We start from the raw sequence: 25904 nt of genomic DNA, 5'->3' as shown, positions 1-25904 counted from the left end.
TCTTGGAGCTGGTATCAGCCTCAGCAGCTTCCCACTTGATCTGCTTCTCCATCCCATCACTGGTCTGGCTGCCTCAGGTACCTTCCTCCCGCCACAGTTTATTATCTGGGGATAGAATTCCCACCCGCGGGATTCCTCGGTCCTTTCCTGCGCACTTGCACCCTTCCACGGAACCCTGTGTGGTGGGCCGTCCCGGCTCCTGGCCCCACCTCACCCCTGCAGCCAGCTGGGAGACAGCCCCTCTGAGCCATCAATAACAAGCTTTCGCCGCTTCCAAGGCTCCCCGCCTGCCCGCTTTATTATGGCTTGCCCATTCATTGTGGTTTGACTTTTCTGTTACTGTCCATAACAATTTATCTGAATTCGTGAAATGGAGCATCTTTTCCTAACCAGTGAGCCAACACTTGTCCCCAGAACCAACGTAGATGACTGCTGTCGAAGTTCTCTTCAGAATATTTTATACATCTATTTTCCTTTATTTCAACTGGAAAGTTTCTCCTTCCTCTGCCCCACTTCCCCCCTTTTATTTGCAAATGCCTGTGTTGTTTTATGCCGGTCTCTCTACATAAATTCTGTCTTCTAGTTAAAGATGCCCTAGTCCTGTCCACCCCCAAAGCTGAGCAGTCACCTCTTCACATGTGTACAAGTGCGTACACACACGCACCTGCACAGACACACATATGCACGTGCATACAACACACATGCTCCTGAAACTTCCAGTTCTCTGAGGCCAAACCACACCTTACCTTTGTTTCCAGGGGTGGCCTGGCCAAACTCAGAGCTGTCACCAAAGCCTGCTCATTAACAATTCCACAAGTCTCACCACCTGCTCCTCCCACTTTCCCCAAAATAGCCTGCCTGTCCACACTGTGTTGACTCAGCCTGTACAATGTATAGCAAGTCTCCTTCAGAACTTGCGCGGTGAGCACAAACTCAGCAGATCGCCCACTTCAATCCTAGAGCTGCACACCAGACTGTGCTGGCCTAGTTTGTCACCAGCTGGCTCTGTGGCAGGTCACAAACCACCTCCCCTCTCCAGGTGCCACTGTGACAAGTGAGGCTCTTTAGGGTTCTGTCTCCTCCAACGGGGTGAACCCCCGCCAAAGCTGGTCTTCATAAGAAAACACTCTAGAGCCGGCTGGATGTGTCCCAGCCAAGGATCCGACCTTTCTCTGCCTTCCGCATTTCCCGTTCCTCCCCAAGACTGTCTGCTCCAGTGACAGTGAACGCCCTCCTGGCCGGACTGGAGGACTTGACCACAGCACCCCATGGTCTGTCAGCCTCAGCCCCCCTTTCCAGAAGAGTCTGGACCTCCCCCTGGCGCTCAGGAACCCCTTGGTCTGTGGTCCATCTCACCCAGTGCAGGAAACTGACCCGACTCCCACTCTACTGAGTTCCCATCTGTATTGTTCAGAGCTAATTGCTTCTCTGAAATGCTCAGACAACGGCCAGGAAAATATTTACCTGCTCATTGGGGCTCCTGGAGGACTCTGTGGGCTAGACTGGGCCCCTCCCTGGAGCGGGCTCTGCCCTCGGCCGGTGACTCACTCGGCAAGCAGCTGGATCAGCAGTCACTCCCTGGGAGCTCCCTCCCCAGCCCAGCTCCTGTCCTAGGCACATGCCTGGCTCACCACCACCAGGGACAGTACACACCCATCCACTCACCCGCACGCCCTGTGTTTTCCTGGTGGCCGAAGCCCCTGCTTTGCTTTGCTGTTCCGGGGACCCTGCAGGTTGAGTGGGCGCTTCGCCCAAGTGCCTCCCGGGGAACAGGCAGCAGAGATTTCTACCCCCCAGCCGCAATTTAAAATGGGCGGGTGGGAAGAAGTGGGTTGAAAACTAAGAGGGAACGTTCCCGGTACATTGTTTTTCTTTGGCTCGTGGACATGTAACCTTTGACCCCTCTGCACACCTGATTCCAGAGGCAGAAGATCACCCTGAACGACAGGCGGCAACTCCTGAGTCATGTGTTTGTAGCAATGGCTGCCCTAGCGTCGATGAACTGTGTCCGTGGTGGAGCCAAACCCCAGCACCAAGACAGTTATGTGTAGGACTGACCACCACGGGCGGACATGCACCAGTCTCCACTCTGCGACGGTGCAGGTAGGCAGCAAATAGTGTCCATCAAGGGCCACTCTACCAAAGTCCTGGCTCTCCAATTCGGTCTCATTAACGAGGTCATGATAAGGGCAGCTTCACAGGGTACTGAGCGGCACACAGGCTATTATGAGCAGGGCAGCACGGGATCCAGAAGGAAACTGGGTTTATGTTGGAGGACAACCCTGCGTGTGAAAGAAGGGGCCAGTGACTGGGATTCCCTTAGCTGTTCAAAGACTTTTAAACAACTTCTATCCCACAGGCCAATTATAGAACGGTCAGTCATCATAGAACCAAAATCCACTTTATTTGTATTATGGATATAGAAGTTGTTTAAGAGACCAAAAAAAAAAAAAAAAAAAAAAAAAAAGGTTGAAATTAAGGGAAATAAAGGCATCTTAACCCATGAGCCTTCCAGATACAAACATGTTGGCTGATCTTATTGAAATTATAAATGACCACAACAGAGCAGGTTGTGCCCTGTAAAAATCGTAAGATCCTGGTTAACTTCAGTGAAAAGTTGATGGTGAAATGAACTGTAAGGAGCAGCTTTCTCGGTGGTGTGAGGAGGCAACGGTGACGGTGACGGGAACTCAAGGAGGTCAAGTGCACAAATGAAAGCGTTGGGCGGACGCCTGTCCGACTTCAGCCTCCCGCAGGTTACGGGGCGGAGAGGGGCTGCCCACAGGACCGTTGTGCCTCCTGAAGACACTACCCCTGCGCACCGTTTTGTTTAAAAAACCAACGAAACCCTGTATACTTGCCAATGCCTCAGAGGCAGTTCCACTCAAGAAGCATTGGTTAACAGGTATTTTCACATTCTCTCGTAAGGAACTGCTGTTTCTAAGACACTGATGCCAATCGGAATTGAGGAATAGTTCAGAGGCTATAGAAATATTTACCTGGGACCTATGTACTCTTATTGATCAATGTCATCCCATTAAATTTACTTTTCTAAATAAAATTTTTCAAAAAAGAATTGAAGAATACATTGAGTCCAATTCTGGAAATCTTGCTAGAGAAAGGGACAAGTGGACCCAATTTTGTGAAACCCAAAGAACAGTAATTCAACCGAGGAAAGATTACTCATGTGTAAATTCATTTGTTTGTTTGTTTGTTTGGTCTTTAAAACCAAGGACCTAAAGACAGGTAGAAGCCTATTGTCTTTCAATATCACAGATTAAGTGAGACTAACTCAATTCCACAAATACATATTAAACACCTAAAGACAGTTCTAGTCTTGCAGAAGTCAGCTTCAAGGCTGCTCAGATAGCCTTAGCCACTTCAAGCAATGAAGCAGTCATTCAACTAAAAAAATTATTTGCATATGTATCATTTGGAAGTTAATATTTTACGTCTCTGGGAAAATCTGCCTAAGAAATATAAGGTTGGATGTGGCTGTGTTTGAGTCATATGGCCAGGATTCAAATACTGGTTTGAACGAATAATTTGGATGATAATTATGGTTATTGCTGTTAGTTAGTTAGTTAAAAAGTTAGTTTACATATAATCTCTCTATATATTAATATGCCATATATTATTTAAAAGCTGGCTTTATGGAAATAAGTAAAACTCAGCCGATTTTTCTAAAACCATCCCATGTTAGATTGTTTAGTAGTATCAACCTGTTTAGGATAAATTAATATTAGCCCTATCTTAATTACAATAGCAACAGCATCTCTAAAAATTAAGCTGCTTACATTTTTGGATGAATTGAAAACAAAATGTGTTATCAAGAGTGACACCATCATGTCACGTCAGGTCACCGTTAGCTGGGTATTGGGTGAGTGCAGAATCAGTCTTACCTCTGTACAACACAGCAGTATGGTCTCATCTCTGAGCCTCCTAGAGAGGAGGCAGGGACGTGGGCTTTCCTGGAAAGAACTAGAATGACCCAGCTGAAAAGATGGCTATATACTATTTCTGTGCGAGCGCTTCACAGGAGAAAAAACAATGTAAAAATGATGCTCTTCAACTGAGAAAGGTGATCTGATCAGAGATGATCATACACTGTGGAGTTGGATAGGACTTTGGAGGTGACTTGGTCCAACCTTGAATTTTAGGTTTAAGGAAATGAGACCTGGTCAGGCTAAATCACTGGGTGTGGTGACCAAACTGTACGTCTCTTGACTTGGACTCCAAGACTCTTTCCATTAACTGTACTACTTTCCACAAACAGGATGAAACAGATGGGAAGATACCTTCACAATAACTCAAGTCGAAATATAAAATGGCCAATGGTCTGAGTAGGATTTCCAAATCCACCCAAATAGCTATAACTTAAGGTCCAGTAAAAGAGAAAGTTCATTACCCATCAGTTCCTTCTAATGTTTCATACAACCTTTCAGGCCATAACAAGCTGAGAAACTGCCTAAATTCTCGAGAGTCATAAAGCAGGAGGTGACAGACCTCATCCCCTGGGTGCCATCTTGGTCTTTCATGACACCAAAATCAAACAGCCTGAGAGCCTTATAGGACTCCATGTTCCGACCCTCATCCAGGGCTCAGGACTCAGGAGAAGACACTCGGAACAGTGCCAAGTTTATTAGCGTGAGAGAGCATTACCCTCACATTCCCACCAGCAGATCCCAGAGATGCATGCACCGGCCTCATACCAAGAACGATAGAAGATCGTTAGGCTTGGAAGATCCCCTAGAGGTCACCAGTTGGCCCTCCCGTCTGACACGTTAAACCCCTTAGACATCTTCCTCCAGGGGACGGAGTCAGATTCTGTTTAACAAATGGCCACGAAGGGAACTCAGGTCCGCTCTGACCCTGTGCTCCGGAAGCAGAGAACGCTTAAGCACTATAGGGGGGATGTCAAGTCCCTTGGTGTCGACCCCATCGGCCCCTTTTCCTACAAGAAAAGGTTTCCTGAGTCCAGCACAGAGTCCCTCAAAGTCCCGACCACACACAAAGCACAGCAGAGGAGCTCGGGACTAGCGCCTGGGAGCTGCATTCTGTCCTTGGGCTCGCAGAAGGTCCAGCTCTCGGGCCACTGAAGGTCTCCGTCACCGGGCTGCAGGGCCAGCCCTCTCTGAGAACACCTGGTCTGCAGCAAGCTCAGTGGAGCTCCTCCAGAGACGAGCTAGGCCTGCTGCTCCACCAGCTGCAGTCTGGCTGTCTTGACCCGCTGGGCCTCCTTCAGGTTCCGCGCACGAACCTCTGGGTTGGAGATGAACTCCACCTGCTGCACAGGGAACCAGCCGCGCTCCCCATCAGAGAGCCTCACGCCCTCCAGCCAGCCTGCGGGAATGGGAGGGGGGGAGAATTATCCAGAAACCGCTCACAATCATTCCCCTGAACCTCCTTCCCGGAGATACTTCTGAATCACAACGCTGAAGGCCTGGAGACCCCCAGGGCAGGGACCCCCGACTTCCCGGGGCATTCCCCTGGGCTGATCTGCCTGGCCAGGTCTATAGCTGCCTACTCCTTAGTGTCCTCTACTCTCGTGGGTTGATTTGTGGTCCTCCAAAGACATGTTGAAGTCCTAACCCCAAGTACCTCAGAATGAGACATTATTTGGGAATAGGGTTGATGCAGATATCATTAGTCAAGTTAGGATGAGGTCATACTTAAGTGGGCCATTAATCCACCAAAACTGGTATCTTTATAGAAAGGGGGAAGTTTGGACACACACCTCCAGGAGCAGGACAGAGGGAGAGACAGAGTGTCGCTGCCACGGGCCACAGGAACACCCAGAGTGACAGCCACCGGGAGAGGCGAGGAGAGACCTTCCCAGAGGCTTTAGGGGAGCACGCCCAGCCAACACTGTGATTTTGGACTTCAGACCTCCAAAGCCACGAGAGAATACGCTTCCGTTGCTCTGTGCCACCCAGCTTGTGTTACTCTGTCACGGCGTCCCACCTCCAGGGCCAGCCAGCCCCCTTCGGAGTCCCCCTCTCACCGTCGCTGCTCTGTTGGGTCACCATCACCACGTCCGCCTTCTCCAGAGCCAGCTCATCATTCTCTCGGGGTTTGTAGGCGCGGAGGCACTGCACCTGTGGGGAGTCTGTGGGCGAGCAGAGTGTGAGGAGGGTCAGGAGAGGCCAGTGGGGGACACGAGGAAGGAACGGCAGGGGACAGGGGACGCTGGGAGGACTGGGGCCCGAGAAAGGCTGGGCTTTTGAGAGTTACAGATGATAGAGACCACTGGGGAAGTCTTCATCTTCTACCAGGGAATGAAACGGTTGACAGGGAAACAGAAATACCAGAACTGAAATAAACCAAAACCCTCTTTCTCCGGGGAAGAGGGACTGAGAAATACACTGTGAGCCCCTTTAGTGACACATCACATAGACTCTCCAGCCCGGCCCGCCCTCCACAGCCTCCCCCACTGCAGTCCTCAGCGGATTCTGCACGCCTTCGAACCAGCCGGCAGTCGGGCTGAACCACTTTCCCCTTACCTAGCTATTTCATGGCTGTATCCGGGTCTGCAGCTAGACTGTTAGATCCGAGCCTGTGACTCACTCTGTGAGGGAACCCCTGGGGCACTTCCTGCCCTCTGGCTTCGGTTTCCTCTCCTGCCAGCCTGGGCTGACCAAGAAACTTCTCGAAGAACCTCCTGCAGTTCTGAAGCTCAGGACTAAGCAGCCTCAGAGTGCACAGACACATTTATAGTCCGTGTATGTGTGTGTGTGTGTGTGTGTGTGTGTGTGTGTGTGTGTGTGTTTGCGCAAGCGCGGGTGCACGGCCCCCAGTGAGCACCGGGAAGCCTGGGGCGGGCAGTGGTCTCAGGTCAGCCTACACAGGAGGGGTGTGCTTAGCACAAAACGATTGTGTGGCTCTTGTCCCATGACTCCCTCTCCAGCCCTACTTTCTCTCTGTTTCCCTGAGACCTTCAGCCAGGTAACATCCAGGCAAAAAACAAACAAAAACCCAGTAGGGTAGGCTTAAGGGGACAAATATTCAAAAAAAGCAAACTATCGCCCCAGGTAGGGACTGCATGGAGTGGGGGTGGGCTAGGCATCGCCATGGTGACGGGCAGTTTCCAGCTGATGCATCTCAGGTGGTTAGCCTCCAGTAGCCAGTCTTCCGCCCTGGGATTCTGCGCAAGAGCAGTAAATGGAAGCCTCCCAGAGTCACCGCCCAGCCCTCTAATCTCCTGCCTCGGAAGGAGACTTCTGGCCCCGCCATTTTTCTCTTCCTCTGAGACCCTCACTCACCACAACACTCCAGCAGGTCCAGTTCCTCCCTCGGCATGGCCAAGGCCGAGATCCAGCGTAGCTTTTCACTCCTGAGAAGAGAAAGCAGGGTCACTACAGCTCTGGGGCGGGGGACAGGACAAGGGACAATGATGGGGCGTGAACAGGACGGTGGGAAAAGTTTGTTGTCTAGTTCAGTGGTATCTACGACAAAAGTCAAGGGGACTCTGGTTGGAAATGGGACAAGACGGGGTCTTGAGCTGTACATTAATGTGTCTTGTCAGCCTTCACTTTTCCCTTCTCTTCCCACATTTATCCTGTGAGTGGCATCTCAGGGGTGGGAGGAATAAAGTCAACTGTCAATAACAAACAGGGAGATTTTCCATTTGAGAATTGTACTGAGCAAAATGCTCATCTCAGTTTAGGTTCTCTCTGTCACTTTGCATAATTCCCGACACTCCTCTGCCCATCTCCCTTCTATTACACGTCTCAGAGATGCAAATCACTCTGTAATTATAATTAGATTAGGGAGGCACATCTCCTAATTTTTCTTGTGTAATATCATCCAGGTCTAATTTTGTAATTATCTAAAGGTCTGTGCATTATCTTAGCCTCGGCTTCCAAGCACACCGGAGTCACAGAGAGCTGCCCTGTCACTGCTGGAGGGCGCTGCCCACAGCACCAGTCGAAGAACAGGAGGCTGCAGCTGGCTGCTCAGTGCAGGTGACATTCTGCACACAGACCCCTGCACCAGGCCCTTCCTTTCGTAGGTGAATGCAAGCATTACTGATCCCACCCTGAGATGTCTTCCAAGGGACAAAACTGAGAGCGTCTGAAGCACGAGGACCCTCAGACTATTAGGTATGATGTCAAGCTTTCTAAAGATTTCCTACACCATTTGCAACATCCATAACAGGTGCAGTCTTATAGCTGTTCATTATCATCGGCTCTTGTGTACGAGATTTTATAGGTATTATTTTTTTTAATTCTCCAAACTGTACGTAGTGTAAATGTATTTTTTGATGATTATTTAAAAGGTGAACAAATCAAAGTCCTCAGTGCTATGGAGTTCTGCTCACCACAGGACTGGGCTGGAAGGTGGGAGTAAGGAAAGCCAAAGGCACCCAGGACCTGTCTTATTCACACGCGTGCCCGCCAGCCTTGGGCATGAGGAGTTTCTGGCTGGCACACTTGGGCATTCATTCATTCCTAGACGTCTGTAATCCAATTCCTTAGTGACTCCATCCACACCGGTCCATCTCCTTTATGGTATCTCAGAACCTTGTCCTTTTCCACTAAAGGGAACACGACAGGCACTAGCCGCCTCGGTGGTGGCCTCGCACCTCTCCCACCCCAATCTCCTGCAGGTGCTTATTAGCTCTAGGAGTTTGGGTTTCTCTACAGATGCTCCTGGGTCCAGAATGGGCCAACTAGTGCCATGGCTGTTTCTGGCTGTGCCTCCCTACCCCCGCCCCGGGCTGCCTGGCCCCTCCACCATTCCTCTGCCCAGCCCCAGCTCACTGCGTCTCCGTGCTGAAGAGGAACTCGGCCTGGGTGCCCTGCGTGTTGTGCAGCAGGAAGAGCCGGAAGAGGTTTTTGTGAGCTCCGTGCAGCTTCATCTCACACTTCTCCCCGCGGATGGAGGAGAAGGGGGCATGGTCAAACACCAGGAAGCGGCTCCCCCTGCAGAACACGGGCTTGTCAACCACATTCCAGAGGGGTCACACTTCATCAGCCTCATGTCTTTGGATCCCAAATCCCTGCCCTCAGCATGTGGAGCCTGAAAATTCTCATAAAAACCATAAGATGGTGTCAACCTACTCTTGAGATGGAGTTCCAGAGCCCCAGGGACTTGTCAGTAGCTGGGCAAGCCACCGATCGAGTCTCAGGGATACCTCACCACTTTAAAGAGTTGCAGAGACAGAACCAACATAAATTCTCTAAGGCCCTGAGGACCCGAGAGTTAGGATCTGGGACTGGCTACGTACGGCTGGGCTGGCAGGCTGAGCCCCGCCCAGAGAAACCAGAGACTAGACTGACCGTCTGCGACGCAATAGCTGATTGCTGCAGTTTGCTCCGTGTCTGTAACGTGGCACAGGTCTTGTGCCTTGTGATCCTGTAACAATTTGGTAGGACCCCCTTTTTTTCTTTAGATCTTTCTTTCTCTCCTCTATGCCACAACCTGGACACCATTGATCAGGTCATTGAAAAGGGTCTTCTAGGAACAGGACCCCTCGCTGTCCCTCTTTGTCCCCGTCTGTGCTCGTCACCCCCCCGCCCCAGGGCAGGCACTGACTCTCGGGGCCGGGACAGCAGCAGGCAGTCGTTGAAGAGGTGCAGGTGGACGGGACGGGAGGTCAGCTTCCTGCGCAGCCCCGGGGAGACGTTGAAGTCCAGCGCCGTCAGCTCTCCGCTCTTCACCAGCCAGCGTGACTGGGAAATGAGCGGGAATATCTGCAGGGCGGGAGGGACAGGGACGCCGTGTCATGACGGGACAGCACAGCGCGAGGCTGCGCCCAGCCCCCCTCCTCTCACCGGGCCATTCCTCGTGAGTCCTCGACAGTCCTCTCTCCCCGTCTGCCCTCTGGCTCACACCCATCCCCTTAGACCGCTTCTCTAAAACCCTTCAGCTACCGCTGTCCACTGGGGGCCATGTCCAGAAGGTGCCTGTGATCCCGCCCAGAAGAGCGACCCTGTGAGAAAGCTCAGGACACCCGCACTGGAGAAGACACGGGAAAGCCCTTTGGGGCGTGTGACAGAAGATGGCAGGGACCCGCCTCCGTGTGTCTGAGAAGCTGGAAGATTTGGGCAGTTCTGACAATGAAGAAGTTCTTTCCTTCATTGTGACCACAGACAGAGGAGCAGCTGGAATCAGGGGTGGGAATGAGATTCAGGAAAAACAGGTAGAATCCGCTTGGAGCTGGGATTTGGGTAAAGGAATCCAGGTGGAAACTATGATCAATATGTGGCTAAGGGGCACTCCCTCTCGCAGGGAGATAAGAATGGTATCTGTTCTGACTTGGAACTTAAATGTGGACTGTCCGGTGTACTGCACACCTGCATTTGGACGGGAGATTTGGCCCTAGATTTGGGTTCAGTTTTATATCGCTTTGGTTACACTAGATGGAGATAAAAAGATATTGATTGAAAAAAAAAAAGAGAGAGATATTGATTGGTTGAAGCACCAGAAATGTATCTTTATAAAGGCTTCCATTGATAAGTTCTCTCTCATCTGCCCAGCTCCCAAACCCACTCTGTGCCCTCAGGTCATTCTGTCCGCCATTTCTCAGGCATCCTCCTGGAGTTTCTTACGCACACAGGAACAAATACGTGTGCGGGTTTGCGTCCTCCTACTCCGCCACCAAAGGCGAGACGCGCAGCTCTGCATCTCCACTTTTTCTCTTAGCAAGGTACCACGGACAGCGAGGTAGGGAGCAGGCACCCCAGAAACAGGACGGAACTGAGGCATGCGGAACTGAGGTCAGCGTGAGCCAGAGGGTGCTAGCAGGAGGCCCGCGGCTGTGCTGAGGACTCACTTTGCACTCAAACTCGATCTTCTGGCTCAGGTAGATGAGCTCCTCCGTGCGGCGCATGCTCTGCACGTTGTCGTTGCAGTCTCGGATCAGCTGGGCGAGGAAGAGGAACAGACTGCATTAGAGGCTGTGCCCTTTGGGTCCCCTGCAAGAAACCTGAAAATCAGTAGTAGCGACAGCCGCCTGAACTGCGTAAAGGCAGCCGTGAGTTGAAGTTCAAGGACCCTGGTGCACTTGGCATGAAATGACCAGCATTCCTGGGCAGAGGAAGTGAGCTCAGATCTGGAGACTGTGAGAGTGAGCACGGTGCCCGGGTGTGTGTGTCCCCGGGGTGGGGCAGGCGGCTGGGTGTGCAGGGTGGCCTGGTGGCGCAGCGAGGGGCCGGGCCACCCCATCAGCAGTGGTCGCGGACGGGGCGGGGGAAGACTTCACTGTGAAGGGGAATGGGGGTGGGGGCCCACCTACCTCCTCCAGGGCGTGGTGCGCCTTTGTGGCCTCCGCTTCCTCGGCAGAGCCAGGCTGTGTTCTCTTCAGAATGTTCTACAGAACAAGCAGGAGACAGCGGCCCATGGAGGAGGGGGGAAAGCAGAAAGAGGGGCAGGGTGGCTAACGCAGAAGCTCAGGGACAGAATTTTAGTTGTGAATTCACCCTGAGAAAGAAGGGCATGGGCCGTGGGGAGACTGCTCATATCGTCCACGGAGTGTGGGGCAGTGGCCGGAGAAGGGCCAGTCCTTTGCCTTCGGGCTCCCCGGAGTCACCCCTTGAGCCGAGGGGCGAGGCCCCCCTGGCGTCTGTACCTGGAGCAGCAGCTTGAGGCGGGTGATGCGCTGGAATGGCAGGATCAGGAAGGACTTGAGGGACAGGCGCTGGCACACGGGGTGGCTCTCCAGCTTCTCCAAGACCTCCCGGAAGCTGCTGTTGGCGTTCCTGTGCACAAAGTGACCCGGGTCAGGAGGGGCGGGGAGGACGGGGACACTGGGAAGCTGCGGAGTGGACACTCAGCGGAGCGTCTGGGTCAGGAGGGAACAGCAGGACCCACGTACATGGGGCCCGGCTGTGACGGCCGAGGACCTCGGACAGGCAGGGTGGGGTGGGGCTCCAGACCACAGAGCAGGCACAAGAGTCCATGCTCCAGCGACAGCACTCGGGCTGGGGGCGGGGCTCTGGGTGCAAGGTCACTACCGGGCCACGTGGGGACGGAACTGGGCTCAGGTCTCACAGCAGGTTTTGGAAGGTGCGTTCCTGGTAGGTCTGGTTGGTGACATAGGGCAGGTAGACCCGGCGGAAGTTGGAGGCATGGTTCAGAACCACATCACACACGTGGAAGGTGAAGATGTTGTTCTCGAAGTTCTCCTCCAGGTCTGAAAGGAACCTGCGCCGAGGCAGACAAGTCCCGTGAGGCCTGTGCACGTCAGGTGAGCAGCGGCTGGCCTGCTGCGCCTTGAGCTTGCGACATCTGTTCGTCAACAGCCCCCGCGGACTGTCCTTGGCTCTGTGCCCTTTGCTAGGCACTCGAGTTCTCTCTGAGGCCGCTCCAAGTTGTCCCCTGATCTAAATCTCTGGTCCTAATGTTCCATTTCTTGCCCCTTGTTAAAAATATGTTCTGGTTTTCTAGTCGTTCAGGCTTCCCAATCCCACCTCCAACGCCTCGCACGCCCACAGAACATCCCAACCTTCAACCCGGGCGGATCTTCATCCACCCACGGACCTACCCACCCGCCAGCCTGTCCTCGCCTTTTCTCCGCTCCTCTGAGGCCAGTGGGAATCACGGGGCCGTGAGAGGGGTTCTGAGCGGGGAAACACCAGCGGAAGCTTAGGCTAAAGACGGCGAGGGGCGTGGGCGGCGCTGGGGGCGGAGGGCGCTTACGTGGCGCTGACGTCACGCACGTCCTGTAAACGGGAGAAGAGCCACTGCTGGTCCTGGTTGGAGAGGATGGCCCGGAGCTGGGCCGAGTGTTGGAAGTGGTCCACGGCTATGTTCAGGCTGCGCAGGTAGGAGGCCTCTGACACAATCAGCTCAAACTTGGCCTAGGAGGTTGGGAAGGACAAAGGTTAATGAAAAACCTTTTATGAGTCCCTAGTGTAGGTTTTAGGGATTGAACCGTGAACAAGACAGGCCCTTCTGTTGTTTGCCGTCACACCAGACCCTGATGTTGACTGAGGGAAGGGGAACAGAGCACCGAAGCCTAGGGGGGAACCAGGGCAAATCCCCCAAGAGGATTACCCCAAGGTGTAAGAGAAGAAGATGCTTTCAGGAAACTTATACCGAACAATTTGGAACCGTGTTCTAAAGCAGTGGCGGGAGAGGAAGCCGGAGAGTCAGAGAGGGGAGGTCTGCAGGAGGGGTGACAAGGTAACCCGGCCTGGGGTTAAGACTGTGGGCTTTAGGGGATAATGTGATCATAAATACCTTTCTAAGCACAGAGTGGAGAAAAGAGTGGAAGGGGCAAGGCGGCCATGTCAGAGAACTGTCCTAATAGCTCCAGGTGAGAGACGAAGGCCAGGATGGCCATTTGGAGAGGGACCAGGGACAGGGGACAGGATAGCCGTCTGGAGGGGGACCGGGACAGGAGACAGGAGCCAGATGCAGGACCATTCAGGAGGGACACCGTGAAGGATCACAGCAAGTGCCTCCGTTTCTGGGTTCGGTAACTGGGTGAATGCCGGAGTCACTTCCTGGGCCAGGGAACTTTGAGAGAGGAAGACATTTAGGGGGTGACAGTGACTTGAGGTTTGAGGAGAAATGGAAGGAAGCAGGACTTTTGAGAATGAGATGGGGTGGCTGTGGTTTAATGGATGCCCAGTGCTGGAGGACACAGAAGTTCACCTGCATCTTGGCTCTAACATTCTGACATTCTGACTACACAACCTTGGGTGGCTCATTTCACTTCTCTGAACCTGTTTTCTTATATTTTTGTGCTGGGATAGTGACCCCAACTCACAGAGACGTTGTGACAGTCAGAAGGAATGGAGTCAGTGAAGCATTTGCAGACCCCAGAAGTGCTATTTTATGAAAGCTGAAGTCAGAACAGGGTCCCAAATCAGAACTTCAAAAATCCTAAAATTTATACCCGCTTCAGTTTAACTTGGTAAAAACATTATTTATCTGTAAGTCCTTCTGGTCAAAGTTTTTCTGCTTCCCAACTCTGAAAGGGGAGAGTATGGCACTAATATGTATCAAATTATGTACCACACTCTGTGTTAAAAGCTAGATATGCGTTACTTTATTTAAACTGCATGGCAAACCTGAAAGGTAGGTATCCACTACCCTCAAGTTTTATATGAGGAAACTGAGACTGAGTAAAGTTATACCACTTGCCAAAGGTTACACGGCTGATAAATGGTGAAGCCAGGATGGACACCCAGGCTTGACTTGAAATTTAAGTCCTAAACATTTTTGAAACATTCTTATGTCTTCCATATTTCAGATTATCAGAGAAACTCTTCACGTAAAACCTATCAAGCGTAATCACTTCACATGAGAAAAACAGTCTCTACCACTGTCTTGCTATTGGAACAGAGGACCAAACAGAGACTGATGGTCATTCTAAAACCTCTGTGCATCCAGTGGGCCACAGGACAGGTACAGGGGGCACTCAGTCTTCAAGGGATCTAACAAAAAGCCTCTGGTGCGCCCTGGTTGACGAGGAAATCTTTAGTGGAGCTTGAAGCCCTGGTCAAGAAGGGAAATTTCAGTATAGCCCGAAGCAGGAGTGATGGGATTAATGCCACACTTCTCCCAACAGACTCAGAGGCGTGGCCATTCTGTCGGAGTCTGAACCACACACAGGCGGGAGTCAACGGCCCATGGCATGAGGAGGAGGAGAGACAGCACAGTGGTGGCCTTTAGAGAGCCATTCAAGTCTACCAGCGTGGAGATGACCGATGGCCGTGGCATGCATGAGTGTGTGCCGGTGGTGGTGGTAGTGGCGCGGCGAGGAGATAGGATGTGAGCACAGGGGTCTTTGCTTCCCCCTCCACCCCCTCGACCCCCGCCCTGCCCCGTAGCACCTCTTGCAGCTTCTGGTCCTCGTGGGTCATGGACAGCAGCACGGTGCTGTTGCGGACCACTGGGATCTCCTGCCACAGGGAGCTGCGGGAGGCCATGGAGACGCGCTGCAGGTAGGACTCCGTGGACGCCAGGGCCTTCCGGGGCTGCCGGGGGGAGGCGGGCCCGGGGGCCTCTGCCAGGCTGTCCGGCCGCTGCTGGCTCTGGATCTCCTTGTTCAGAACCACATCGCTGTACTCCTGGTAGAGCAGCTGGGCTGTGAGGTGGAGCGTGGCGGACGGACAGAGTCAGGGACACGGGGGGAATCAGGCACAGGGATGGACAAGCCCCCAGGTGCTGCAGCCCCCCTGGCAGCATTCTCTTCCCGTGGGCCCCCCGCCCACGGCTGACAGCACGATCCCCTCTCCAGTCTTGGGCACAACACCCTTGTGCATCGATCGCTGTTTCAAGATACTCACAGGAGTTGATGAGCTTTGAGCAGCGCCTTGAAAAGCCGCCCATCACCTCCTTTGGCTTCTTCTCCCTGTGGAGCACAGACGAGCTCGGGGTGCTTGCTGGCCGTTAGACACAGAGAAGCCCGAGGGGACTGTAGGTGGAGGGGTCTCTAACCTCTGGGACATGGGCTGGGATATCAGGAACAAGTCCCTTCGAGAGACAAGTTGTATAGCCTGACCCACTTTCAGGTGGGTTAGAGCTTTTTTGAATATCATATTGAACTTTTACAGGGCGGTTAGTTCACGGACAAAGGGCCTTGAAGGACAGAAAGTTAGGACTCAGACAACAAGACCAAGTAGATCAAAGGTCTCCATACCCTGGAATCCTGGTGTCTTGTCTCTTCCCCTCCTTCCCCCTGGAAGAGACAGGGTTCCAAGAACCCTTGTCAACTAATAAAAATCTCAGAATCCTAAGGAAAGAGAGCACAGGGGTGCCCGTTGGGAGAGAGGGTGACTCACCGGAACACGATGGCGTCTGAAGGGCTGGGGGACTTTTCTATGACTGGACCTCGTGCATCTGAGAATGGAAAGGGATGAAGGAACACAGGTCTCAGAAGACAGTGAGGGCTGGAGTGGGAGATGCAGCAGGGGGAGGGGACCGCAGGCTCAGCCGGGACTCTGCGGCAGAGGATGCCAAGTGGAGAGCACGTGAGGACACCACTGCCAGGTCCGGACATACCCCTCATGTCAGAACGTAAACTGGGCAAGCAGGGGATGTCTCCCCTAAGATGAGGGGGACATCAAGCAGGTGTGGGAAAGCGGAAAGTGGGCGGTGAGGGGGGCAGGGTATCCAGAACAACTTTGGGAAGAAAAGATACACAACAAAAGAAGTCCATGGCCGGGAGGCAGACGAAAGGGAGGGGGAGGAGTAGGGGAAGGGAGAGCCCCAGGGAGCCCGGAGAGGCCCTGTGTGGGGCTGGGGATGTGGCAGTGGAGCCAGGCTCACCTGCAGAGCCCTCGGGCAGGATGGAGGGTCTGCGCAGGCCCTGCCGCTGCCAGCCCTTGGGCCTGTTGGCGCCATCGCTGGAGGCCACCGGCCCTCCGCTGCCCTGCAGCGGCCTCCCCGGCTCCCGCCTGTGGGGCCAGCTGGAAGCCTTCTCCAGGTGGGGGTGGCTGGGCTTCTCAGGCTGCCCTGCTTGGCCAAGGGCTGCCCTGCTCGGCCCATTGGCTTCTTCCTGAGGGGCTGTTCTTCTCAGAGACCCTCTGGCAGGGACCTCTGGCTCTTCTGCCAGCCCTGGTTCAGGGGTGGGTCCCTGGAGCCCCAGAGGCCAGGAGGCAGTTGGGGAAGAGGGGCTCAGGAAGCTCATCATGTTGCTGAAAGCCATGCCCGGGGACACGACACTCTTGCTCCTGCTGGTAGAAGCCAAAGAGTCTGCCGATCTGCCTGTGGCGGGGGGCCAGGAGGTTCGCCCAGCAGAGGGGGCAGTGGAGACCGTCCACTCTTGACCAAGGGGCCGTGGCCTGGCTTGACCCCCTGAATTCACGAGAGCTCCCTGAATGCTCTTGTTCCTCGCCCTGGACTTCGGGGGCAACGGGGGTGGCTCAGTGACAGGCTCTGGGATGGGGACAGGGGGTAGAGGCCTGTAGGTGCGTGCACTGTTGTCAGGAACAGAGGAATGGTGGGGCTGGAGCAAATCAGGGGTTGGGGGTAACGGCTTGTTGTATCTCGGCCTCAGGGAGGAGGTCTGAGCACGGTGCGGACTGTCTGGGGTGGAGGGCAGAGGTCGGTACCGCCTCGCCACTAAGGGGTCAGGAACTTCAGGAAGTGGGCCTTTGGGGGGTCCGTGTAGCCCCGAACTTCGGGCCACTGGAGGAGGGTAGTTACGCTGCCTCGGTGTGGGGACCGCGGCACTGTGGTGGCCATCTGTCTCCACCGCGGAGGGGTGGCCATGCCTCTTCTCCGGGGGAGCGGGCGGTGGAGGTTCGTAGGGCCTCATCTCTGCGACGACCAGGGGGGGCGAAAAGCCACAGGCAGGAGACTCTGGGGCAAAGGCTGAGTTCCGGGGGGCGCTGCTGGGCCTGTCTGGGCGGGAGGGGCCTTCTCCAGAGTCTTGGCCCAGAGCAGACCAGGAGCTAGATGATTCTGGAATAACGCTGCAGTCCCTACTGCCTTTCCTGTCCCTTCTTGGGATTACGGAGCCATAGATGGCCGGCTTGGGGGGCCTCTGGGGCAGCTCCAGATGAGAGAAGGAAAGGGACATTCCCTCCAGGTCCGGAGCCAGCTGTGTCCTTCCAGAGCCCGGAAAGGAGTTGCTCCGCAGGTGCTGGGAGGCCCCCGGGACAGTGGCGAGGGGGTCCTGAGGGCCGGCCCCGGGGGAGCCGCCCGGGTGCAGGGTGGGCGCTGCAGAGGGGAAGCTGTGGCGGGCGGCAGGCAGGCTATCGGAAGCCTGGCAGGGACACGGGCTGGCGGGGGAGAAAGGGGCCCTGGCGGTCTCTGGGGAGCACGCAGCAAGAGAGGCCCGTCTCCGGGGGATGGCGATGGGGGCGCTGGCGGTCGGGGCGCTGGCAATCGGGGCGCTGGCGGTCGGGGCGCTGGCGGTCGGGGCGCTGGAGATCGGGGTGCTGGTGGAAGTGGCAGCTGGGCTGGGCGAGGCTTCCGCAGGAGCGGAAGCCGCTGAATCTGCTGTCCTCGGAGAAGCCTCCAATGAGCTGGCACAGGCCGCCTCAGTCCCCGGGCAGGATGCTGCCCCTGCCCCCAGCTCAGGTCCCTCCTGCTGGCTGTCCTGAGCTGCTTCTTGGTCAGTTGGCCCCCCAGCGGGAAGGGAGCTAGGCAAAGAAAGGGGCTGACGGGAATGTCCTGTATGCTCCGGTGTAGGAGTCGGAGCTACGGCAGACAGCTCCGCACCCCTGAGCTCGGTCTGGGTCCCCGGAACCCTGCTTTCGGCATGACAGGCCTCTGGACACAAGTCAGAGGGAGCGGAGACCTCGGGGGAGAGCAGAGCCAGGACAGGAGGGCCACCATGCCCCTCCCCCTCTTCTCTGTCCCCCTCTTGTCCCATTCTCCCCAGCGTGGCCCCGTCCCTGTGTTCTGCCTCCTCCTCCTCCTCCTCTGGCCTCAGTTTCTCTGGTTGACCCTGATGCTTCTGCCTCCAAGTCCCATTCACGGCTTTCCCCACTGAGCTCTGGCACCCAGCACCCGCCCTGCCTTCCTCTGGCCTCCTGGCTGCACACTGGAGGTCTTCCTGGCCCTGAGTCGTCCTCCCCTGCTCATCACAGTGCAGACCTGTGGATTCCCCACAAAGCCCCCCACTGTCTCCTTGTTTTGCATGGGTCACACTCCCATCATCTTGCACCTGCTCCTGTTTTTGCCTCTGTCCTCCCTTCGTACCATTGACCTGCTCCCCCATCTGTTCTTGCTCCCCTAGAAACCCATAGGAACACACAGTGTCCCCCAGAGAACCCCCTTCCCCGAATCCCACTTCCTCCTGTCCCTGCCCCTCCAGCCCCTGGTCCTCCTGGGGACACAGGAGCCCTTCTCTCCCTCCTCCTCCCTGCAGCTCCTCCCCCTGCCTGGAGGTCCCGCCCCCAGCGTGCTGCAGTGGGCTGGGCTCCACAGGGTGCTCCTCCTGGAATGGTGAATGCGAGGCCTGAGCAGAGGCACCTGGACAAGCGTCCCCTTTCTTGCCTGCATGTCTAGTCCCCAGCGCCAAAGGAGGGGGTTCCAGCCTGAATTTCAGCTCCGACCTGCTGCTCAGTTCACTGGATGCTAGGACCATCTCCAGGTGTTCTTCCTGGGCGGGGCAGGCCCCGAGCTCTGGGGGAGTGAGTGTCCTTGCCTGTCCTTCTACCAGGCCGTGGGGCAGTGCCTCCTGGTACTCCAGATTGTCCCGGGCCTTGGCCACCAGGGCTTCCCGGTCAGTCACCACGTCCACAGGGGCATCCTTGGGGGAGGAGGCCATCCTCTCAGCGGCACAGCCATTCACATCTCTGACATCTCTCTTGGGGGCCTCCAAGAGCCCACGTGCCTCTGCCCACGGACAGGACGGGCCCCGGCCTTCCTGACCTCCGGGCCCCGCGGCGGGGGTCTGGCTGCTTCTCATGAGCGCGTCGGGGAGAGCACTGAATTCTGCCACAGTGGGGGCGAGGGCTGGTGCTCCATGCTGGGGCTCCGCAGCCTCCATCGGGCTGACCCCTAAGGAGGAACAGAAGACCAAGCTGTTATCGCCTGTCCTGCTTTCACCTGTCAGAGGGGCGGGTCATGAAGAACAAGAACGGGCCATTTCTTTGAGACCACAGGGCGGGATGTTCCAGAGTGAACGAGACAATGTCCTTACGGAGCCAGAGGTTGTGTGGGGGAGACAGATAATAAGTGATTCAGTTAAAGCCTCGCTGTCAGAGGACCCCGCATCCTGTGACATTACCTCAGATGGTGTTACATCATACAGGAGAGCCCTGTCTACTCTCTGGACACCAGAGTGACTGAGTCCCATATAACTCCCAGACACAGCAGGTGACACACCCCTGGCCTGACAGCCCAGGGAGGCGTGCGTGAGGGCTCTTCATCCTCATCTGCCAACAGGGATATACAGGTCCAGTCATCACAGCCCGTCTCTGAGGGACATTGCAGTCACCGCCTCTACACGGGGTCAGGACAGTACCTACTTTCTCTTCTGCAGCATCTAGCACAGCCTGTGACTAATGAACCACTCTCTCCCCAATTACAGGGGCAGCTGTCCTAAAGGAGAATGACCTAGTAGATCGGAGCCACGGCAGACACACAGGTCCCCTGGTTCAGGATGGTCACTCAGGCTGTGTCCCCCTCATCCCCTCACTCTCCCGTCTCCCAGCAGCCTTGTGGACTCCTCCCATGACCTCTCCACACTTCCAGCCAACACTGTGCCAACTCCTGAGAACCCCACAGAGGAGGACTGTTTCCACTGCTCTCAGCTCTGGCTGTCTCTCCCCGTCCCTCAGCACCACCTTCATCAGCCGCCCCCTCAGGACCGTGAGACACCTCCGTCAGAGCCACGCCACCGGCACCTAAGTGGTCCCCCCCCCCCCCCCCGTCTCTCTAACCTGTAGGAGGAGGACCCGGGCCTGCTGTCCTCACAGCCTCCCACCCCGCCCGCCTCCCCTACAGTCTCCACGTGCTAACTCCCACCAGACTATGGAAGCTTATTTTGGAGGTTCTGGTCAGAATTTGGCTCTACCAACATGAGAAACACTCTCTTCTTACTTGTGAGAACACAGTTTACCGGGGCCCCCGGTCCTCGCACCAGGTTCCGTCACCTCTCTCTGCAGCAGGTACCTGCTGTGCTTCACTTCCTTTCCCCTCTGTCGCACTTGCACAATTATAATTCTATAATGATGTGTGTATTCGGAGTCATCACCTGTCTCCAACAACAGGTGGTAAACTGGACAAGATCAAGGCACTGCAGGTGTCCTGCTCCAGTGTCTATACGTGGCTCCACAGCTGGCCCATAGTCTGGGCTCGATAAATACTTTTCAATTACAGAATCAGTTCTTGTTTCTCTCCTGGCCCACATCCCCCCATGTCTAATCTTGTCACCAAGTCCTACTGACCACACCTTCTCAACACCCTCAGGTCTGCGCCCTTCCCTCCCAATCCACCGCCCGACCCTGGTGCAGGCCGCTGCCCCCTCTTAGCACTGGCCCCGGGCACAGCCTGGCCTCACGCGGCTTCCCTGCCCCTGTCCAGGGCATTCTCTGCCCAGCACCTGAGTGAGTCTTCAGAGCCCACTTCTAGTTCTCATTCGTCAGCAGCCTCTAACTGCCACTGAGAGGAAGCCCAAACAGTCAGCCTGGGTTTGTGCCCCTCACGCTGGCCTAACAGCCTGGCACCTGTCAGCGCGGCACCCAGCCCCCTGCTGGCCTCCGGTCCCTTCTGCTCACCCCCCTCGGTCCGGTCCAGGAGGACTGCCTGTGGGCTGCTCCTCCACCTAAAACCCCCTCCCCCCGCCCGGGAGAAGCCGTTCCTGCACTCACACTCACGGCCCTTGTAATTACACACTTAATGTCTATTTTCGGGACTAGACTATACCTTTCATGATGGCGCAAACACGACAATGTGAACTGCTCAGTCCCCTCTGCCTGAAGCTGAGTTGGCCCCCCCACAAAGATTTATGGCATGAAGGGAGGAAGGGAGGAAGGAAGGAAGAATGCAGAGTTAAAAGCGTGTTGTTCAATTTCTAGTTCTGCCTTTTTTTGTATCTTGCTCATTTTAAAACAATTTAGGGACTCATTTTATTTAAACACCCATTTTCTTATCTTTATAAAGAGTTAAAACAGTTCCTTTGCAAGGAATTCTAATGAAAATTAAGATAGTCTTTAAAATGCATTGTTAAATATAAGGGTCATAGAAATGTTAAGGATTGCAATTATTTTTGACTGGAGAGGGAAAGTGTAAGAGAAATACAGGGCCCATGAACTGGAAGGATCTTTAGAGACAGACAAAACACTTTAAGTAACAGGTAAGGGGTCTGAAGGTCAGATAATCTAGTCACTTGATCAGATTTCCTAAGCGATGGTGCAGATGAACTCAAACCAAGGTCTTCTGACGCGTCAATGATAAGCGCGCAGAAGTCCAGCTGTGACAGATCTGGAAGGTCACGAGCCTGGAGCAGAGGGACCCATAGCTGTATCATCCTCCTCTCATCTAGGCTTAAAGTAGATGCCCACCACCCAAAAGGCCTGCTGTCCTGCTGAGATATTGCATACGGGCACGTGAGTGCATGAGCACTCATCCACATACACGTGCGTGCACACGTGTACGCACACACAAACACAATCACCCACCCCTGCAGTTTCTACACAATAGAGACTGACATAACCAAACAAGCAGGTCCCTGGCCACCCTGCTGAGGTGATAAGTATGTGACAAGTTCCTGGCACAGATACCATCTATATGGGGCAAAGAGCCACTGAGGCTAACATAAACAAACTTGTGTAGAGGGCTTTTATATCCCTTTCCAGTTTGTGTACACAGCACAAGATTTGCTGCCTATATCTAGCCCTAAAAACAAAATACTGTAATCACGATGGATGAGACTCTGACATGATCCTGTTCTGTCCGCCACACATGAAATAATACATGCCCTCAACACTCCCGCCTGCCTAAGGAGACAGTGTAACTAACCCTGTAGTCCTGGCTCACCCACATCTGCATTGTCCTGGCCCTACACCCATATACTCTGCCATGTCCTCAAGACAAGCAGTCTCTAAATATTGAAACGTGTTTCTGCTATATTTAGGCTATCTCTGTACATGCCATGTGCTACAGCAGGGGTTGGGAACCTATGGCTCACGAGCCAGATGTGGCTCTTTTGATGGCTGCATCTGGCTCACAGACAAATCTTTAGTAAATAATAATAACGTTAAAAATATAAAACATTCTCATGTATTACAATCCATTCATTTCCTACTGCTCATGTTCATGGTTGTGGGTGGCTGGAGCCAATCACAGCTGTCTTCTGGGACAACACCAAATTTTTATTGGATAATGCGTAACGTACACGGGTCGTTGTATGGCTCTCAGGGAATTACATTTTAAAATATGTGGCATTCATGGCTCTCTCAGCCAAAAAGGTTCCCAACCCCTGCGCTACACGGCCATCTTCGGTTCCATTCTAGTGATACAATGCACATCTGCCTCCTACAACCCTGTGGACAGCACTTCTAACACGGTCCTTATCCATCTGGAAATGGGGTGCTCACTGGCTCGGCCACCATCCCCTGGACTTGATCTTGTCCTACTACAATCCTACTGCAGTCAGGTCTCTAGTCTGCAGAGGTAACCCTGTACTCAGAGGCAGCCCTTTCCCACCCCCACCTCCACCCCACTGAGCCTGTGCTGACTGCTGTGTGTGATTCCGGGGTGCATGCTTCCAGGGTTTTCTGGCAGTGTCGGCTTAAAATATTCTGATCTATACCACAAATCACTGAAATACTTGAGATTACAATGCTGCTGCTTATTTTAGGGAAACACCCCCCAATCAGAAGATATGTTCTCATTTTGATGTAAAAAATGAGACCAGTAACCGTCAAGACCTCTGTTCTCTCCATACTAGGAAAGCCTCACCATCCCAGTGAAAGGTGTACTACACATCTCTCTAGCTCCTGACGTCTGAAAATGCCCCGCCACCCACTGCCCTGTGGACCAAATGGGCTCACAAAGAACAGCTCTGTGGCAGAGCTGACAGGTGCCCCACAGCCCACTGTGGGCCCCCTACCACCCACACAGATGATGTGTGAGTGGCCTCGCTGTGTCCTTAGCACAGCCCCTAAGGGTGATCTTGTTCTTGCCCACCTTGCAGACACTATTTATGGCCACAGCTCCTGTTCACTCCACAGACACGGTGGGTGGCTTACCCCCGTCGACACCAGATGCTATAAGCCACCTGTCTGATCTATACCACTGACACTTGAGTAATGCAGTTCTTGCTCAACCCATGACCCTGTGAATGACCCACTCTTGTCCACACCACAGTGATTAACCACCCAGACACTTTGTCTATCCCACAGATGAGATCTTCTTGTCTATCCCACATACACCGAGTTTGATGTGGCCACAGACAACCTCAGACAGACCACACTGTAGGCAGCCAGGCACCCTAAGGACCATTGATACGTGGAGACTCTCGGCTATGTTTAGAATCACTACATCCTTCTGGTGAGAGTTCTTCCTTTGCACACCTCCTGACCTCTCTCTCTTCCCTTCCAGGATAATGACACACGTTCTTCCTGCCAGTCTCACTCAGAATTGACACCCACATCCTCCCTTCTCCCAGCCCCACCCCACAAGAGCCCCCTCAGTAGACAGGGCTTCAGTTTCAGACTGGTTAACAAATGACCCCCATTTTCCTAGGAACCAGGCCAGTAGCTTCTCCACACGGTGCAGGTAAAACAGGAAGTCTGAGAAAGAGGCCACCGTGGGAGTTGTCTAGCCAGGAGCTGGGATTCCGTGGTAGGCCAAGGACCAGGACCTAGAAAGTCGGGAGGGGGAGCGGGGGGGGGGGGGGGGATCTAGAAGAGAAAGCCACTCTCTCTCCCTTGTTTGACACACCCCTCCCCCTCAATCTGACAAGCGTCCTGGCCAGAGTTCACTTCTTGGAAAATCCAAGATCCAGGAAGAGGAGAAGGGACTGAGATACAAAAATCCAGTAGCCCCAGGACCAGCTCTCTGAGGACAGTCTCGTGGGAAGGCAACTGGAAATGATGCTCAGGGCTGCCCCCCCCCCCCACCCCATCCAACTCGGAACAGCTCCCTTCCCACCTCCCCACTGTTCACAAGGCAATGTTGCCACTGACCTGAAGCTTTGGAAGTCTCCCCAGGTATGGGGACCCTGGGAAGGGGGACAGGGAAGGAGTCATTTTACAGGGGAAAGCACCCAGGCTAGCAGGGCAGAGAGGTAAGTGGGAGCCACAGGCAGGTAAGTGAAGGAAGGCCCAGGCCTAGCTAAGTAAAAGGAGACAGTACAACATCTACAGTTGGGGATACAGCCACAAAGAGAATCTCAGTGTCCCGCACCAACGGGGTTAGCTCTTCCCAGGACCCAGACTCTGAAGAGCCCTCTTTCTGGCCTGGGAATATCTGGGGGCAGGGTGCCCATTTCCAAGGCGGGGTCCGGGCCGGAAGCGAACTCTCCAAGCAACAGCATTTCCTCCTCTTCCTGACCAGGATACTCAGTCACACGCCCCAAACTCTGCCCATCTGCCCAGCCCCCCATTTCCGGAGCCTGCGCGGGGGGGGGGGGGGGGGGGGGGGGACTTGGCTGGGGCTGGCCCCAGGGTAAAGGCCTACTTCCCTATCTTGGCCAGCCCTCCCTTACCTCTGCCGGGCCTCCAGCTGCCCGCCTGCAGCCCGCAGCCCCGAGCCCGGAGCGGCGCAGGAGGGGGGCGCCTACCTGGGCAGTGTCACATGCTGTCCCGGCACAGGAGTCCCTGGGGTCCCAGGCGCCGGCCGGCCGTCCCCAGCACAGGCCCTGGCTACCGCGGCCGCCTCACCCGCGCAGCGCCGGCCCCTCCCCGCCCCGCCAGGAGGGAGGGATCTGGTTCTCCTAGGAAGTTTCAGGTGAGGGAACTAGGGACACACCTTCCTGGGGGAGGGGCAGGGTCTGTCCGCGGCGGCCCCATTGGTGTCAAAGCAGCTCCGCGGCGTCACAGCTGGGAAGAGGCGGCCAGGGAGCCCGGCGGGCGCTGGGGCAGGGGACAGCAGCCCGCAGCAGTGACCAGAGAAAGGGCGACCAAAAGGGGAGAGAGGAGGGCCCCTCCTGTGCCTTTGCATGTCTCTGAAATCTGCTTGTGTGTCTCCTGCCCCGCTGTGTGTCTTCAAGTCTCCTCCTGAGCCCCAGCCCGAGCCTGAGCCCAAGCCTGGACCGGGCCACTCTCCCTGTGGTAGGCTTACCTGTGTCTCTGAATGTCACTTTCTGGGTCTGTAAGCGCACCTTCCTGGATGTTCACTTCTCTTCCTAATATTTCCCTGCGACTTCCTGTATGGGGAAGGGTGTGCCCCAGCCCAGTCTCGCCCCTCTCCCCTCGCCCCTCTCCCCTTCCCTTCCCCCTAGGAGGCCCTCTCTTAGGGCCTAGGAATGAGCATCTCTACAACAGCATTTGCCCTGTCTTTCCTCTGTGTGTTATCAGAGCTCCTGTTAGGGTGATGATGCCTCT

General features: G+C 54.8%; 1 protein-coding gene across 2 annotated transcripts; it reads right to left on the bottom strand.

Annotated features, from left to right (window-relative positions):
* Positions 1 to 3907: 3907 nt before the first annotated feature.
* ARHGEF5 (Rho guanine nucleotide exchange factor 5) lies at positions 3908 to 25293 on the bottom strand. Of its 2 annotated transcripts, none has more exons than XM_066262520.1 (15): positions 25067 to 25269; positions 16225 to 19410; positions 15738 to 15795; positions 15243 to 15307; positions 14787 to 15040; positions 12643 to 12803; positions 11995 to 12147; positions 11573 to 11702; positions 11240 to 11314; positions 10778 to 10867; positions 9538 to 9695; positions 8763 to 8924; positions 7263 to 7333; positions 6005 to 6109; positions 3908 to 5343 (listed from the first exon to the last, which is right to left on the bottom strand). In XM_066262520.1, exons 2-15 carry the CDS (start codon positions 19397 to 19399, stop codon positions 5186 to 5188), a joined length of 4815 nt encoding a protein of 1604 aa, XP_066118617.1. In that variant the 5' UTR covers positions 19400 to 19410; positions 25067 to 25269; the 3' UTR covers positions 3908 to 5185. The 2 variants fall into 2 exon arrangements, with proteins under 2 accessions (XP_066118617.1, XP_066118616.1); XM_066262519.1 differs by having other exon boundaries at positions 3909 to 5343; positions 25142 to 25293.
* Positions 25294 to 25904: the final 611 nt, after the last annotated feature.

Source organism: Saccopteryx bilineata, chromosome 2 (assembly GCF_036850765.1).
Source record: "Saccopteryx bilineata isolate mSacBil1 chromosome 2, mSacBil1_pri_phased_curated, whole genome shotgun sequence".
Lineage (NCBI taxonomy): Eukaryota > Metazoa > Chordata > Mammalia > Chiroptera > Emballonuridae > Saccopteryx > Saccopteryx bilineata.
Note: the sequence above shows the minus strand (reverse complement) of the source record. Positions and strands in the feature narration are given on the sequence as shown.